The following is an 18,149-nucleotide window of genomic DNA, read 5'->3' on the forward strand; positions in this document are numbered from 1 at the left end:
AACAGTAGATATCCCTATGATTCAAACCTATGATACACAAGAGCCTTTAATAATCTACTGTCATCTTTTTCCTGCCAGAGGATAGTTTAGAGTATACAATAAATATATAAACATTCTATGACCCTTACCTTAATGTACTCCGCTTTTAAGAGATCTAATCCAGGTTTGTCAGAAGAGCTAATCAAGTGAAGGGGCTTCTTTTTGGACCCTAGATTAAAGAAAAAGAAAAAAAAAAGTGTTTCAAATAAATTGCTCTTTTTTACATTTGGAATTTCCAACATGTCCTTTTCTTCTTAAAAAATTTTATTAATTAAGCTTTAAAAAACTACCTGCACATATTTTCATGGTTATTAAATATTAAGGTCATCACTGGTAAAGAAATAAGCCAATCCAAATCCTTACCTTACCTCTGACATCTAACTTACTTAAAAACATGCATACTGTATTTATTTTCTCTGATCGTACATCTGTGTTCAAAAGTAATCAAAACTTCTCTAGATATTTTTAAGACCATACGTGCATTCGTAAGGCAGTAGAAGACTACGGGTGTTAAGAATCAGGAAATACGAATTCTAATTCATCTCTACCTTTACCAAAAGCTATTTAACTTCAGTTTTCTCAACTACGTAACAATGAGGTTGAACTAGAAAAACATGTAGTATTCTGTTGAGCTCTAAAATTTCATTCATATTAAAGAAATTTAAATAATTTTCCTTTGTTTAGACTAAGAGAAGGCTTACACAGAAGAGGAAATAGTTTTTTGAAGGGAGGGGAATTGTTAAATTTCTTTAAATTTAAAAACAACAGGTACCACCAGATGTCCTCTATATCCTCATGTACATGTCCCAAGGAACTACCTCCAGAAGCCATGGAGGGATAAGTGATTTATCCACTCTTTTATCCATCTTTTATTATTTGCAGTTTTATAACTCCTGTTTCTGAGATATCTCAGAATTTTCCACTGAAATAACCTTCTCTAAAGGAAAAAATAGCCTAGAAAATTTACTATTTGTATTTTTCCCCTTAAGACAATAATGTAAACTCCATCTCTCCACAGTGCTTATAGGAGCTTACTAATACATAAAACATTTTTCTTCTAAGCTGAGGTTAATTTTAGTTAGAGCTGTTTAAAAAATAACAAAAAAATAGGTCTTTATATTTGATTAAAACACTTGGCAAATATTAGGTAACCTTAATTACTGTAGATTCATCCATTCCTTCATTCCTCATCCAATGAGTATACAAGATGTACACTGAAATGCATAAACCATAAAAGCTTCTGAAAGAATTAATTTTATGTCCCACCATTTTCATAACCTGATGCTGCTTCTGATATATGAACACTACTGAATCAAAAGAATAAGAACTTCAATATTATAAGACCAGAGATAAAGTCTAGGTTTTGCTATTAGTAAGATGCATGATCTTGAGTAACTCACTTAATCTCCCTTTATTTAACCTTCCTTTGTTTGTAAAATGGGAATAATACTCCCTATATAAAGGGGATTTATATGGACTCTCTGAGTAGATCATAGTAGTTAAGAATACAGACCCTAGGGGCAGATTTCTAGGGTTTTAATCATGGTTCAGCCACTAACTAACTAGCAGTGTGACCTTGGGTAAATTATGTAACCAATTTATGACTTTGTTTCCTCTTGTGTAAGTTGGAGATAATAGCATTGCCTATCTTATAGCATTGTTACAAGGATTAAATGAGTTATTATTTATAAAATGCTTAGAACACTGCTAGCTATTATTTATTATAATTATTACTATATAAATGAATGTGTTTCAGATACTCAAAAGTAATACTAAATCTGTTACTGTCTATTATTTCTAATTTTATGGCTATTACCTTGTATTTCATAGTAATCCAAGCTGATTTTCTTTAAGTAAGTTACCGCAGTTAAATCAAATGTTCTCATTGTAGACTCTGTTCCTAACTGAGTAACATTAAACACTAGAATTGTATCCTCTTCCTTCTGTTGTTTGGTAAATTCCAAAATCACCTAAAACAATCAGGACAGCCAATGAAAGGCAGATAAGTACTTTGAATCATACTTAAAAATACAAAATCCTTCTTCATATATACAGTCATGACCATAGTAGAAATTTTGCTCATACTCTTCTATTACCATCAAGTTATTTACCATGATTGAAAGTTATCATCTTTTTGGGGTTTTGTGTTTTTTTTTTTTTTTTTGGTGATATGCGGGGCTCTCACTGTTGTGGCCTCTCCCGCTGCGGAGCACAGGCTCCGGACGCACAGGCTCAGCGGCCATGGCCCACGGGCCCAGCCGCTCCGCGGCATGTGGGATCTTCCCGGACCGGGGTACGAACCCGCGTACCCTGCATCGGCAGGCGGACTCTCAACCACTGCGCCACCAGGGAAGCCCGGAAGTTATCATCTTAAATTCTATTATTGAGAATATAACTACATCTATCTAAAAATCATGATGAAATTTTATATCCTTATTGATTTACCTTTTTAATTTAGTAAAAATAGGCATGTATGAATTCTTCCTGAATATGATTTTTTTTTTTTTTTTTTTTTTTGCGGTACGCGGGCCTCTCACCGTGGTGGCCTCTCCCGTTGCGGGGCACAGACTTCCGACGCACAGGCCCAGCGGCCATGGCTCACGGGCCCAGCTGCTCCACGGCATGCAGGATCCTCCCAGACCAGGGCACGAACCCGTGTCCCCTGCATCGTCAGGCGAACTCTCAACCACTGCGCCACCAGGTAAGCCCCTGAATATGATTTTTTAAAATCTTTATCTCAAAACTAAAAGTCATGTCTGGTGATATAAGAATCATCTCCATTAATGTCAAAAAGTATGACAACGACATTTACTATTACACTACTATTCAAATTTATTGTAGAAATGATAGCCAGTATATTTAGCCAATGAAAAATAAAACGTATATGTTGCCATTTTTAAAACATCCAAGTTCTTTGATCTCTGTCAAGAGATGGAGGTCTTTGCCCCACCCCCACAGAATTTGGGCAGGGTTGTGACTGCTTCAATCAACAGAGTACAGGGATTCCCTGGTGGCGCAGTGGTTGGGAGTGCACCTGCCGATGCAGGGGATACCGGTTCGTGGCCTGGTCTGGGAGGATCCCGCATGCCGTGGAGCGGCTGGGCCTGTGAGCCATGGCCGCTGGGCCTGCGCGTCCGGAGCCTGTGCCCCGCAACGGGAGAGGCCATAGCAGTGAGAGGCCCGCATACCGCAAAAAAAAGCCATGAAACTTCCACCTGGGATTTCTCATTCTGGGGGAAGCTAGTTGCCATGTAAAAAGTTCAACTACCCTGAAGCTGCCATGGTCAGGAGGCCGTGAGTTGGTACTGTGGTCAAAAAGTCCCAGCCAACATCCAGCATCAACTGCCAGCCTCCTGAGTGAGCCACGAGGCCCACTGAGAGCTCAGGTCACTGCTACTCTAGTCAAATGTGACTGAAGGCATGTGAAAGACTACATGCAAAAATGACTAAGCTGGGCCCTTCCAGAATTCCTAACCCACAAAACTATTAGCAAGATAAAATAGCTGTTTTGATAAAAATAGTTCTTTTGAACTATCAGATTTTGGGGAAACCTATAAGCCAGGCACAATAACTGGAAAAATATAAATGCTAAAAAAAAAAGCAAAAACTAATATTATTAGCAGTGATATAATCATATACCTAAGAAAAATCAGAAGCGTCAACAGAAAAACAGAAACAATAAAACAGTACAGTAAGATATTCAGTACTGAATTGATATACAAAAATAAATTTCAAATAAATCAATGATTTAAATGAAAGCATTAAAATCATAAAATAATAAATAAAATCATGGGTAAATATTTTTGTAATGGAGGATAATTTTCTAAACACACTAAAACTAGAATATAAAGAAAAAATTAGATTTCACCACAGAAATATTTAAAACTTCGGAATGGCAAAAAAAGGTCAAATTGGGAAAAATATTTCAAACAGCACTATTTTTTCTTAGATGATTTTGATTGTTTATGACTTTAGTTCATTCATTCAATACTCAATAAAATATTTATTGAGCATCATTTTCCATGTATGAGGGTGTGCCAGCCACTAAGAACATCAAAATGACCAGGACAGACAAAGTCCTTGTCTTCAAGAAGCTTACATTCTAGGGAGGATGGGGAAAAGCAAAGGTTGCTATTTTGTGTTGTGTGGTCAGGCCTTTCCAATAAGATGGCATTTCTAAAGGAAGTAAAGAAGCAAGTCATGCAAGAAAAGTTTTCCAGGCAAAGGAAACAGCAAGCACAAAGAATATGCTTTGGTATACAAGAAAGTACAAAAGGCAAGTGTAAGCTCCATGTGGAAGAACTCTGCTTACTGCTGTAGCTCTAGTATCTAAAACAATGCCTGGTACATGACAACACTTGATAAACATTTATGGAAGGAATAAATGAAATATGGCTGAAGCAAAATGAGCAAGGAAGAAGAGAACAGCAGATGAAGCCAAAGAAGTCACATGGTGTGACTTGTAGGCCATGGGAAGAATTTAGCCCTTTATTGTGAGTGAGATGGGAAGCCTGTGTAGGGTTATGAGCAAAGCAATGGCATGAACTGACTTTGCCTTTAAAACAATCACTCTAGGGACTTCCCTGGTGGTCCAGTGGTGAAGAGTCCGCCTTCCAATGCAAGGCACACAGCTCGATCCCTGGTCGGGGAACTGAAATCCCACATGGCATGGGGCAACTAAGACCACATGCCTCAACTAGAAAGAGAAAACCTGCACACCACAACTAGAGAGAAGCCTGCATGCCACAACAAAAGATCCGGCATAACACAACTAAGACCCAATGCAGTCAAAAAGATAAATATTTTTTTAAGAAAAGATTAAAAATAGTATCACTCTAGCTACAGAACAGAGTACATGATGGAAGCAGAGAGACAAGAGGCTACTGCAATAGTCCAATCAAGATACGATGGTGACATGGACAGTGCAATAGCTGTGGAAGGGAAGAGCAATCATTTGAATACATTTTGAAGGTAAAGTCAAGGGGTTTTCTGATATGTTAGATGGGAGTATGAGAGAAAGACAGAAGTCAAAGAAGTCTAAACATGGAGAACATATCTTTCTTTAAACAAATACCAATAATACTTAGATATAAAGCAGTCAGTAAGAAATACCTCCTTTTTATACCTTTTGTGTTTTATTTCAAAGCAATGCATATTCATTTAAAAATTTTTTAATATATATAAAAGCAAACAGGCAGGAATGAAAAACTATAATCCCACCACACAGAGATGAACACTGTCATTTATTTTAAAAAAAAGTGTGTGTGTATGTGTGTGTTTATTTTCTAAATGGAATCATAATATCCTTGGAATTGTAATCGCTTTTTTTTTCCCCAAATAAAGATATGTGTTGACCATCTCTCGATGTCGATGTTTTCTTTTATTACTACCAGACTTTCAATGGCTGTAAAAGCCGTGTTGCAAATTTAGGTTGTTTACATTTTTCTAAATTATAAACATGACAATAAACTATATTATTTGGCTTAAAAGTTGAAAAATATTAAAGTAAACATGTCACAGAAATTTTCTACAGAAAAGAAAATCCTAACTAAGAGTCTCGAGCTTTTCCAGAATAGATCAGATGTACCACAGATCATACTTGTATCAGTTTTTACAAAATAACATTTCATTTTCTTAGAAGTATATGTGTGTGTGTGGGGGGGTGGCAGTAGGGAAGATAGAGTACCACATTTTAAATATACTTAATGTTTGGGTCTAGCATTAGACAGTTTATAAGGACAGCAGTAACAAGAATATATTTGTTTATGGACAAAACAAATATACATACTTCTTTAACTTCAAACTTCAGTAGAAGATTAATGAGCTCCTCATTTGGGGCCTCAGCAACCTTTTTTATGTCTGACCCTTTCATACTTTTACCAGTCTGTGTGTCTCCATCCTCAGCATCAAAATACTCATCATCAGACTCTAAAGGAAGAAGACAATTGACTTGAGAGAATGTCCATCGAAAACTGCATAACACACTCAAACTGAAATCTCTCAAAAGTAAAATTCATTTATTAGACATAACCTTCATATTCAGAATCAGAATATAGCTTCTTTCTAAGTCCCACAGAGTGACTCAACCTGGCATGGGATAATCATATATAAAATCAAACAGCCCTTCTATTTTCTTCTTCAACACTTCTGATTGTTTTTCACTTTAGTTTATTTATTCAATTTTCAATAAAATATTTACTGGGTATCATCTATCACATATCCATCTGTACCAGCCACTAAGGACACCAGGGTGACCAAGACAGACATTATCCTTGTCCTCATAAAGTTTACATTCTAGTTCAAAATGAAAAAAGATCAGTTAGACCAGAGATAGAGAAAAGAATCAAGTAGAGATCAGGGCAAAAAAAAGCAGCTTATTTAGAATCTTAAACACTGTCAATCACAAAAATACTTTTATTCAAACAAAGAAACTTGGCCTTAAATAAAAATAAATGACTCGAAGTCTCACTGTTGGTTAGTAGCACAACTGGAAATAAAGCCAGTAAACTACTATAACACTTTCACAATTCCTTTATTTTCTGAAAAGTTTATCTCTAGGTTTGGTTTAATAAAGAACATTTTACCTTCCTCCCCTGATTCCACTCCATCTAGCAACAGTGGCGTACCAAGTAGGCCTTTTGTACTAGCTGTTGTTATAGGAATTGAGGATACCTAGAAAATAATACAAAAAGTTTTCTAAACATACTAATTTAGCAGGATTAAATGTACATAAATGAGAGAAATACTGAAAAAGTAATAGAGAATAGAGAGAGATGGAAAGACACATACACAGCACACAAATCTTCCAACAAAGAACGTTATGCAATCAACTAATGGCTGGCTGGAGTTTACTTATTATTAAGACCACCACCTGCATTTACAAGGGCAGAACCATGTATAACTCTAGTAGATAAGTCTACCTATCATTGTGTGGCATTCAGTTGCTGTCTATTACAATATTAATTATACGTCTTTTTGACAGGTCCCTCGAAAATGGTATCGACATTAGTTGGCTCTCAAATTTCATTTCAAAGTAAATGGAAGTCCAACATTTATGTTGTAAAGATCAATTTCAAGTAAAGTGATCTAGAACTTTTCAGTCTAACATATAAGAAAATTTTATAATGATCATTTTATTTTGCAACATTTTAAAGAAGATTTCTATATTTAGCTTTATTTAAAACACATTTCCTAAATTTGAAAAACATTTTTCCTTTCATTTATGTATCTTTCTTTCCGTTATTCCCTATAACAGACTTTCTACCACCACTCCAAAATGAAAATAGGCTACAGTCTTTATTTATTCAATGCCATATGCAGTTCTGTACAGAATCAACCACATTAAACCTCAAAAATGTATCAAATAAAGGAAACTGGCCCTAAACAATACTGAAAAACAAAACAGCTCACAAAAAGATGGAAAAAAATCACCATATATACAAATATAAAGATATTTAGCATTTTTATTATCTCCATTTACCTGTCTCTCTGGAGACTGTGCAGATGATTTCTGTGGCAAGGGTATACTGTTAATCAAATGTAGCATGTCTTTCATCTTCTGATCAGAAATTCTCACGTGCATCAGAGGAAGCCCTCCAGATACTTTAAATCTAAAAACATAATTAATTCAACTATAAGGTATCAAGGTCCAGCTTCTCTATACTATGGAGGTGGGGAAGGGAATGGAGAAGAGACTACATTCTGGGGTCAAAGTTACTTTGGATATGTTTTAATCTAATTATATTAATGCCTCAACATTGCCAGGGAATGGGAAGCTCTATGTAAGCCAAGTTTTGTATCCTTCTTAAGCAGCCAAACCTTAAGTTAACTAATTTTTAGGAAGACATTTTCAAATACAAATTATCTATGTTTTAAAACCTAAAACACTATACATAACATTTCCTGGTATCAAAAGTTTCTCATTCTGAACATCAAAGAGTATCTACCCCATCATTCTCTATCCCTTCACCTCCCATTATTTCCTTTCATAGCATTTATCAGCACCTGACATAGCATATGTATACTTGTTTATGTCTCCTCTGGTTAAAATATAAGCTCCATGAGAAGGCTAACTGTTTTACTTACTGCTGAATCACTGTTGTGCTTTCATCAGGTGCTTACTTTTCAGCACGTGCTTCTCTTCTGCTTCCCTATTACACCTAACTGCCTGGGTTTGCTTGTCCTAATAACTTTGTGGCAGCTATCTGCTGCTCATAAAGCTCTTTCAGGTTGTTTATCTTTGACTTCCTAACTAAGCTTGAACAGCTCAAGCTGACAGATGCCTAACTACTAAACGAAGAATGATTTTTCTGTATAATGCAACCACTAATGTTCAACAGAGGCCAGTTAGCTGTTCCTACCTCAAAGGATTGAACTTTCTGTGAAAGTACTCTGTAAATTGAAAAGCACTGTAAAAATGTGAGATGCTTCTTTATTATTTCTGAAACATTGCATAAAACTAATATCATCCCAAATAGAGGGACTAGATAAACCCTCCCTACTAAAATAACTAAAAAAATGGACAAAATATGTGAAACAACTGTTTCAAAGACACTGGACATCAGTCAACAAAGGAAAGTTGAAAGATGGGAAACAAATGACTAAAGTTGTACAAATACCCAGTTTACTGACTGAAGAGTTTCAAAATGTGTAGGGTACAGTTAAGCAGCATTTCAAGGGAAATTTGAAGCACTAAATGCCTGTATTAGAAAAGAAGAAAGGTCTCAATTGAATGGTCTCAGCTTCCATCTTAAGAAACTATGAGAGTAAAACAAATGAAACCCAAAGTAAGCAAAACAAAAAAGCAATACTGTATGTGAGAGTGGAAATCAATGAAATAAAAAACAAATACAGTAGAGAAAATATTTGAAACCAAAAGCTGATTCTTTCAGAAGATCAACAAAATTGATAAACCTCTAACCAGACTGATCAGAAAAAAAAGAGAAAAGGTACAAGTTACTAATATCAAGAGTGAGAGAAACAGCAACACTACAAATTCTCCAGGTATTAAAAATGTAAGATGGAAATATTATAAACAATTTTAAAACAATAAACTCAACAACTAAGACATGAAAGACAAACTTTTTCATTGCAATGCAAGCTATCAAAGATCACTCAAAAAAACAGATAATCTGAACAGCCGTATATCTATTAAAGAAATTGAATTTAAGTTAAAGAAACTTAATTAGTAGTTAAAAACCCTCCCCCAAAAAAGAAAACTCCAGGCCCAGGTGGCTTCACGGGTGAATTCCACCAAACATATAAGAAGGAAAAAATACCAATTCTACACAACTTCCCTCTATGAAGCCTGATACATTGATGCCAAAACAAGAAAATAAAAGCACAGATCAATATCCCTCATAAACAGAAATGTAAGGTTTTAAAACTTCATAACAAAATTTTAGCAAGCCAAGTCCAACATTTTAAAAGAATAATACATTACTACTAAAAGAGCTTTATCTAGTAATGCACAGTTGGTTTAACCTCCAACTGATAAAGAGTATCAATGAACTAAAGATACACATACGAATAAATCTCTAATCAATTATACTGAATGAAATAAGTCAAAAAAAAAGAATTACAACTCTATGATTTTATTTATATAAAATTCTAGAAAACTCTAACAAACCTTTAGTGTCAGAAAGATCAGTGTTGCCTGGGGATTGAGGGGAGAGGAGTTAGCAGGTAAGGATATGAGGGAGAAAATACAATGGGACACAAGGACTTTTGAGGATGATGGATGTGTTCATTATCTTGATGATGGTGATGGTTTCATAGATAAATACTTACGTCAAAACTTATCAAAATGTACACTTTAAACAAACATAGTGTATTAAACGTCAGTAATACTTCAACAAAGCTGTTTTTAAGAAGGCAGCAGATAATTTCATAATTATCTACTTAAATTCAAAATTCAGTTTCTACTTTCCATTCCCTTAGATTATTCTCAAGATTTTATATGGTTCCATAATCAAAAGAGCCTATAATTTTTGAAGATTTTATATTTCAATATTGAACCTTGAATTCGATCCATTCAAAAACAGGGATAACCAACTTTCACAAAATGTAAAAGCCCAAGTACTTCTGAAATAAGAGAGGTGATACATAATTCAAATAAACATTTCCTTAAAAATGTATTTCTGCTGTAAGATAATCATTATTTTTTTCTGTCCTTCAGAAATCTAGCTTTGCTTTCTTAAAATTCAGTAACTGATGCAGATATATTTCACCTTGTTGATTTTATAATATAAAGGAAACTCATACATTACCTAGCCATTCTAATGTCTTTTTCCACCATTACCTTGGCCAACTCAACGTGAATATCCATGGGTTGCAATATATGCATAGTTGATGGATGCTGAAATCGACACTTTTTCCAGTTTTCATCTTAAAAAAATTTTTTTAATTAAATGACTAGTTTTTATTTATTAATTAGTTTTAGATTATCAGATTTTCTATGGAAAAGTAACCTATTAGAAAATAATTAACAAATATATTCAATGATGACTTTTACTTCTTTCAACATACAAGCTAAATGACCTATATTTTTTAACACAGATTGACAAAAGTCAAAGACTATGATATAAAAATAATTTTAAACATTTATTTGAAGAATGTTTTCTAATAACATCTTACATTTTAAAGCAAACAGGGAAAAAAACCTAAGAATTTACTGCCTTGATTCCAGAATTAGAGATCAAGGTTGGGGAGTTGCCATGAAAAAAGGAAAAAACAGGGAAAGAAAGACAAGAAAAATAGAGGTTTCTGGGGGTCCTAAGTGCAATAATTCTAAAGCAAAAATGAGTTTTATCAAGCAAGATTTTATGACAAAATCTTCCAAATAAGAAGGTTCCAAAGACAGACTTCCAATAACTGAAAGAACTCTACACAGATCTTAACTGATGGCAATGAATGAACATCTTTTATTGCTTATAATTCAAACAATTATTATTAAGTACATACAAAAGAAAAGGCAGCTTTAATGGTCTGTATAGGTACTTCTCTTCAAGGAATTAATAGGCTCAATCTATAAAACTAAGTAGAGCATTATATATTTACGTTTTAATAAATCTCATTACTCCCACTATAGTATACACTCTGCACACAGAAACTATGTCCTTTCCTTCAGTGACCTACCACAGAGTGATATACTCAAGGATACTTTGCAAATACTTATTATTGCTTCTAGAAACTAAAGAAATACAGAGAACCAACAATCTTCATTTAAGCAGTAGAAACCACCAAAGCTTTTGGAAAATAATTAAATTCACTACTTTTCGGGTTTAAAGACTATATCCATACTTCTCAGGTATCTACAAAAGTAAAAAACATACTACCACTCAAATAAAGACTAGGCTAATAGTAAAATATTTAAAAATAAAGGCAGCAAGGGAAAACAACATTGAGACATCCCAAACACACTGGGACAGAGGAACATAAGCCAACTGCAACTTCTATTCCATATTCTGGGCAGTTTTATGTCACTTTAAAAAAAAACAGGCAATGACTGGACTTAGATTCAAATGGTACTAAGTACCCTAAGATGAACAGCCACATCTCTGTAACTGTGACAAAGATTTTCACTGATGGGCTCCTATTTGGTTCCCTTAAGTGACCAACAGTATATGTGTTCAAAATGTTATCAGGGTTGATATACACGTAAACATGCGTATCTATTTACCAATGCTACTCAACATAATTTCAAGATCCTGAAAACTGAGCAACAGTTTACCTGCTCTTGCAAAGAGTAGTTGCACACTTTTTATTTCCACATCAAACTTGTCATATGCCTTATCCATTATTTCTTCCAGAGATGAATTACTAGTCTTCTGCAAACCCTGATCTTTACTGTTAAGCTGAAATGGAGAAAAACCTTCAATTTTTTTAACAGAAAAATCTTTATATCAACATACTTTAGTTGTGTTTTCTTAAAGCCTAAATAAAATTAAAACATTGCCCTTAATGAATTCATATTTTGCTTAATTTTCTAATAATTATTAGCAAATATTTTATTAGGAATATACCATTTCAGCATACATCTCTATTACATTTGGGTAACAGGTGCGCAGCACATTTATTTTATTTTATTTTTTGCGGTACATGGGCCTCTCACTGTTGTGGCCTCTCCCGCTGTGGAGCACAGGCTCCGGACGCGCAGGCCCAGCGGCCATGGCTCACGGGCCCAGCCGCTCTGTGGCACGCGGGATACTCCCGGACCGGGGCACGAACCCGCGCCCCCTGCATCGGCAGGCGGACTCTCAACCACTGCGCCACCAGGGAAGCCCCTCAGCACATTCAAATTAATGACAAGATGAGTTACACAGCTGTCTATCTCAAATAACCCGTCTAGACATGCGACTCTTCCTGGCTCTCAGGAGTTGTCACCACTTGTGGCTCAAGCTTCCCTACCAGCTATCCTAAACTCTTCACCATGAAACAGAAGGTTTTATTCCTTCCTCTCCCCACTACATAACTAGAATAATTAGGCCATTAGAATTCAGCTCCAATCTCGATTTGCTTTTCCCTCTTCCTAAAGGAAACAAGGATCAATTCAGGACTACATTTTTTGAAATCTTCAGTTTTTCTCAGAAGATTGGATTTCTAGGAGGTTCAACACCAAACCCTTACAGTTCTCATGCTCTCGTACTCATCAACTCTTAGTTGATGTCAGTGATTTAACAAACATATATTCATATCTGTATAATTTTCTATTCTCAAGACATATAAATTAACAAAGAAAACTATGTAATTAGATTCTGGAAACCTAGGAGTGCTTGAAAACTAGGAGTGCTTCTCTCTAATTAGGAAAAGACAGCAGTAAGCCAGTCCTCAATGTCAAATCATCCACCATTTCAGAAAATGTTAGCTGTTGTTTTTTTAATAGCGGTAAGATACATACAAACTACACAATCTAAGCTAGGCTTGACAAAATGCTAACAAGAAATAAGTCTAGGTTTAGTTTAAGTGAACTCTGAGGGAAAAACAGCATACTGTCAGACAGCTAGCTGCTAAACTGAGCAAAAATGAGCAGACAGAAATGCATATACACCTACCTGAAATGTACCAAAATCTAAGATGAGAAGATCTGACTTTTCATGGTGGAAACCTGTCTGTGGAACTATTAGATACGAGGGCTTCAGATTTATCCTTAAATCAAGAACTTTTCGGGTTTCAATAATATGTGTAAGTCCTAAAAGAAGAAAAAGAAATGATGAAAGATTATGCAGTCAATTTGAAATATGTAATCATATTATTAACAACGAGAATAAGAAGATCACTTGAAAAGTATGTTGGAGAAGTTCTTTTCACAGATTAGATTCTCCATTCAGCATGTAAGGTGAAATTGCATATGGTCAATGAGAAACAATCATATTGCATAATATAATAAACCCAACACAGCTAGTATTTTAGCCAGAGATAGAAAAATTCATTATTTCTTTAGTTAAGTAACCATATACAGTAGGTGGCTTAAGATTAGAGGCCATAATGCACAAAAGTATGTATCTTTAAAACTCGATTCACACACAGTACGGTGAACAGTCGCTTAAGAACTGAGACAGTGATGTTTTCCAGCTCAAGTTCACTCTGCAGCACAGGTTCCTGAAGGTAACAGCAGACAGAATCACCTGTGCCCCATATTATTCTCTTTCTCACCCCGTCTGGCAGTTATATTTGACAAAAAAACTACCTACACTATTTTAAACATAGTATTTACATTAGAACAGCAAAAAACTTTGAGAGTTTAGATGACATTTATGCAAATTCTTTACCTGTAGCTGTTCTCTCTTTAATTTCTTCCAGCTTCATCAATGTAGCTGATGTTATTTGCTCAAGATCTAATCCCCTATTTGACTGAAAGAATTCAACCACTGCATTGATGGTTTTCTGTAAAATCATTTAAAATATAAACAAGTTATACAGAGTACTTTCTATATTACAAAATTTAAAGTTTCAGTTTAATTCTAATCAACTCTGGCTCTGAACTGAGGTGGTACCTCCAAAGACAATCTACCCTACTACATCTCCCTCTGGAGTGAAAGGGAACCTGAAAAATGGTATAGCCCACTTCACCTTACTGGAAAGGCAACAAATGTGTGCATATCGTTAAGGTGACCCTAAGTATGTTCTACGGTATCACATTGATGTAGCAATGGGGCATTACTTCTAGACTTAGCCTCCAGATTAGAAGGTGAAACTCCACCTCTCTATACTGCAACTGGATTCTCCTGCACTTTGACGTTTAGAAAGAAAATAAGAAAGCTGTTCAGTCCTTACTTACACCCAAAACTTGAACTTAAATTCAGACATTTTGCAAGAAAGAATGAGTTCTGGGCATTGGATGTAAAATGGTGTGAATGTACTTAACCCTACTGAACTATACACTTAAAAAATGGCTAAGATGGGAAATTATGTTCTATGTATTTTACCACAATTTAAATTTTTTTTAATTTAAAAAAAAAATCACAGAATACAGTAAGTTCTGCCTCCCACCCACACTGTGAATTTACTTCTAAACTGTACAGTAAAAATAAGTCAGGGATCTCAACGACAGAGTGGGGCCAACCTACAAGTGATGGAACGAGTGATGCTCAAGATGAGTTAAGAGAGTCTGAATAAAGATGGAGCTACAGATACAGAACTGGAGCCAGCATTTTCAACAGCAAAGAAATGGCAATGATTTTTTCTCACGTGAACAGTATCTAAAATTCTTTCATTTGCTGCTAAAGCTTTTTAAATTGGTTCCAAACATTGAAGAGAAAGGGAAAATAAGCAAAAAGAAACTGGGGTAGGAAACTGGTGTGTAGTTGTTTGTGAGTAGTTAGCCAGTATAATAAACACAGACTTCTTTAAGGGTATATTACTTTTTTAAAAAATTTAACATAAGCATACAGTACAAAAAAATCTGTAGCATATGAAAAATCAAAATTAACTGCTAAACATGTACTGCTCTTTAATCAAGAAAAAAGTGTCAGTAAACTGAACTACTAAGTAAATTAAGGTTAAATATGAAAAGGAAAAAAGAAGAAAACCATATGTCAGAAGCATAAGACGTGTTTAACAAGGATTCACTTTCTCCTTGTACTCACAGCATCGTAGATGACCTCCACAGGCTGAGACTGAACAACCAAAGTCTGGTCAGCAGTACTATTCTCTGGATTGGTTTCAAATTCAATTTTAAGCAAGGATGATGCAGTATCACCAATTGAAGCCACAAGTGATGGTACAATATCTTGCTGTCTCAGACCTGTTATATACCAGTGTTCTAATTTTGCTTCCACCCTACAATCCAGTGCAGAAAAAAGAAGTATTACAAATAAGATCCTTCTAATATAATAGGTTAAAATACAAATTTCCCTTTTAAAAAACTCCTTTGAGAGCCAGGACCATGCCCATCACCCAGAGTTGAAGTCCAAACTCCGTAGCCTAGAATTTAATTACCCACACAGTCTGGGGCTTTTTTCTCTGATTTGGTTTATTTTTTTATTTTCCTTTTCCTCATGAAAAATCCACTTTGGCCAACTTCAGAACACTGCCAAACTGCCACACGAATACATGCTATATGGAATACATGCTCATGGAATTCATCTCCCTATTTCATGCCACCCTGCACACTCTGCTCCCTCATCCCTGCATCTGTTGGTCCCTTCCATTCAGTTAGCCTAAGCCCCAGATCTCCAAGTCCAAGTTATTCCCTTCTACAACTGAGCTTGTGTAGCATTAACCCTAAGGTATTTCACATTACAGTACCTTCTTACTTATGAGCTCTCAAATATTATACAGATCTTAAATTAACTTTTTATTTCCTCTCTTATCAACTACAGCATAAACACCTTGAAAACAGAAAGTTACTGTTTCTACGCATAGCCTTCATAGTAACAAATCTATGAATTAAACAGTATACAAGAAATATTTGTGAAGGAAAAAAGGAAGGGGAGAACAAATGATGAGCTCCTCATATAGTTCTGTAATATAAAATGACTATCTTCACACACAAAAGGAAAAGAAATTAGAGACAAACTACTATTAATCAGGTTTTTTTATGCTAAGTAACACTATATTTTTTTTGGCCTGAAGTCAAACATAGAAATAAAAATTAAAATAATAAGTTTTTGAAACTTACTTAAGTGCTTGTGCTCCTGGTCGCTGAGATACTTGGGTGCCAAGGCCAATTATCTGAATTTTCAGTATTTCTGGAATATTTCTGTTTTCTCTTATTGTAACAGAGGTGCTTACTAACTTCAGTGCCACAATATAAGCAACATACTAAATGAAAGAATGAATGAAAATGGTTAAATTTTAAGTAATTCTTTCATTTCTTCATATTTAAATCTGCTAAATTATAAAATGATCTAAAAAAACGTATGTTCATTGTAAAAAAAGAACATTAGAAAACTCAATACAAAATTGCTTGCTCAAATAGGACATTTACAAAAGATTCAAAATTAATTTCTCTTAGTTTTAAAGGTAATAAAAATGAAATGTGATAAAATATTTTGTGGCCTAAAGATTCAATTCAGCAGCTTTCACTAAAGCAAATTAATTCAAACCAATCCTCTAGCTCAAAAACTGAACAAAATAAAAAGAATATCTGCTTGATGACTTTGGAGAGTTAGTAAGACACTGAGAAAAAAATATTCTGCCCCCAAAATTGATAGGTCAAGAATACAGGTAGGACAGATAACTAAAGAGATGATTCTCATCAAACCACACCAGAAGAGAGGAAGTAAGGAACAAAGAATCTATGAAAGAGTCAGAAAACAATTAACAAAATGTAAATAGTAAACCCTTATATCTCAGTAGTTACTTTAAATGTAAATGAATTAAATTCTCCAATCAAAAGACAGAGACTGAAAGAATGGATTTTTTTTAAAAAAAAGATACAATGATCTGCTACCTACAAGAGACTCACTATAGCTTTAAGGCCACACACAGACTGAGAGTGAAGGGATGGAAAAATATTTCAAGCAAACATTAACCAAAAAAGACAGAGTAGCTATATTTACATCAGAAAAAAAAAATAGACTTTAAGTTAAAAATAGTCAGAAGAGACAAAGAAGGTCATTATATAATGATAAAGGGGTCAATCCATCAAGAAGAGGTAACAACTGTAAATATGCTATGTACCCACTGGAGCACCTAAACATATATCAAATACTAACAGAACCAAAAGAAATAGACAGCAATAAAACATTAGTTGGGGACTCCATTCTCAACAAAAGAGATATCATCCAGACAGAATCAATAAGGAAACAATGGATTTGAGTAACACTACATGCTAAATGGACCTAAGAGACATAGAGAGAAATTCCACCAAACAGTAGCAGAATAAATACTCTTCTGTAATAAATGGAATATTTTCTAGGATAGATCATACATTAGACCACAAAAAAGTCTCAAAATATTCAAGAAGATACACATTATATCAAGTGTCTTTCCAATCACAATGAAATGAAACTAGAAATCAGTAATAATAATAAAAGTACAAAATTCACAAATACACGTAAATTAAACAATATACTCCTGAACACACTCCTGGATCAAGGAAGAAATCAAAAGGGAAAACAGTATCATGAGACAAACAAAAATGGGAACCGGGCTTCCCTGGTGGCACAGTGGTTGAGAGTCCACCTGCCGATGCAGGGGACACGGGTTCGTGCCCCGATCTGGGAAGATCCCACATGCCGTGGAGCAGCTGGGCCTGTGAGCCATGGCCACAGAGCCTGCCTGTCCGGAGCCTGTGCTCCACAACAGGAGAGGCCACAACAGTGAGAGGCCCGCGTATTGCAAAAAAAAAAAAAAGGGGGGGGGAACACAACATACCAAACTTACTGGATACGGGAAAAACATTTTTAAGAGGAAAGTTTATGATGTGATGATGTGATGAACGCCTACATCAAGAAAAAAGAAAGATCTCAAGTAAACAACCTAAATTTACACCTCAAAGAACTATGAAAGAACAAACTAGGCCCAAAGTTAGAAGAATAAAGGAAATAAACATTACAGCAGAAATAAATGAAAAAGAGAATACAGCAGAAAAACAGAAACACAATGGAGAGTAACAAAACCAACAGTTCTTTGAAACAAAAAGCAAAACTGACAAACCTTTAGAT

At 34.9% G+C, this 18,149-nt stretch overlaps 1 protein-coding gene across 4 annotated transcripts in view; it reads right to left on the reverse strand.

Moving 5' to 3' along the window:
- VPS13C (vacuolar protein sorting 13 homolog C) overlaps nucleotides 1–18,149 on the reverse strand; it is a gene marked incomplete at both ends in the record, with an annotated part of 174,469 nt that overhangs the window by 92,487 nt on the left and 63,833 nt on the right. For all 4 annotated transcript variants that reach the window (XM_082681146.1, XM_082681145.1, XM_082681148.1 and 1 more), the window contains 11 exons: nucleotides 129–208; nucleotides 1,856–2,009; nucleotides 5,828–5,967; nucleotides 6,624–6,711; nucleotides 7,520–7,649; nucleotides 10,308–10,425; nucleotides 11,771–11,894; nucleotides 13,092–13,228; nucleotides 13,809–13,923; nucleotides 15,126–15,318; nucleotides 16,160–16,302. In XM_082681146.1, the coding sequence (XP_082537272.1) occupies nucleotides 129–208; nucleotides 1,856–2,009; nucleotides 5,828–5,967; nucleotides 6,624–6,711; nucleotides 7,520–7,649; nucleotides 10,308–10,425; nucleotides 11,771–11,894; nucleotides 13,092–13,228; nucleotides 13,809–13,923; nucleotides 15,126–15,318; nucleotides 16,160–16,302 (1,422 nt within the window). The remainder of the gene's footprint in view (nucleotides 1–128; nucleotides 209–1,855; nucleotides 2,010–5,827; nucleotides 5,968–6,623; nucleotides 6,712–7,519; nucleotides 7,650–10,307; nucleotides 10,426–11,770; nucleotides 11,895–13,091; nucleotides 13,229–13,808; nucleotides 13,924–15,125; nucleotides 15,319–16,159; nucleotides 16,303–18,149) is intronic.

This window comes from Grampus griseus (genome assembly GCF_964374135.1).
Source record: "Grampus griseus genome assembly, chromosome: 2".
In the NCBI taxonomy this organism is placed as follows: Eukaryota; Metazoa; Chordata; class Mammalia; order Artiodactyla; family Delphinidae; genus Grampus; species Grampus griseus.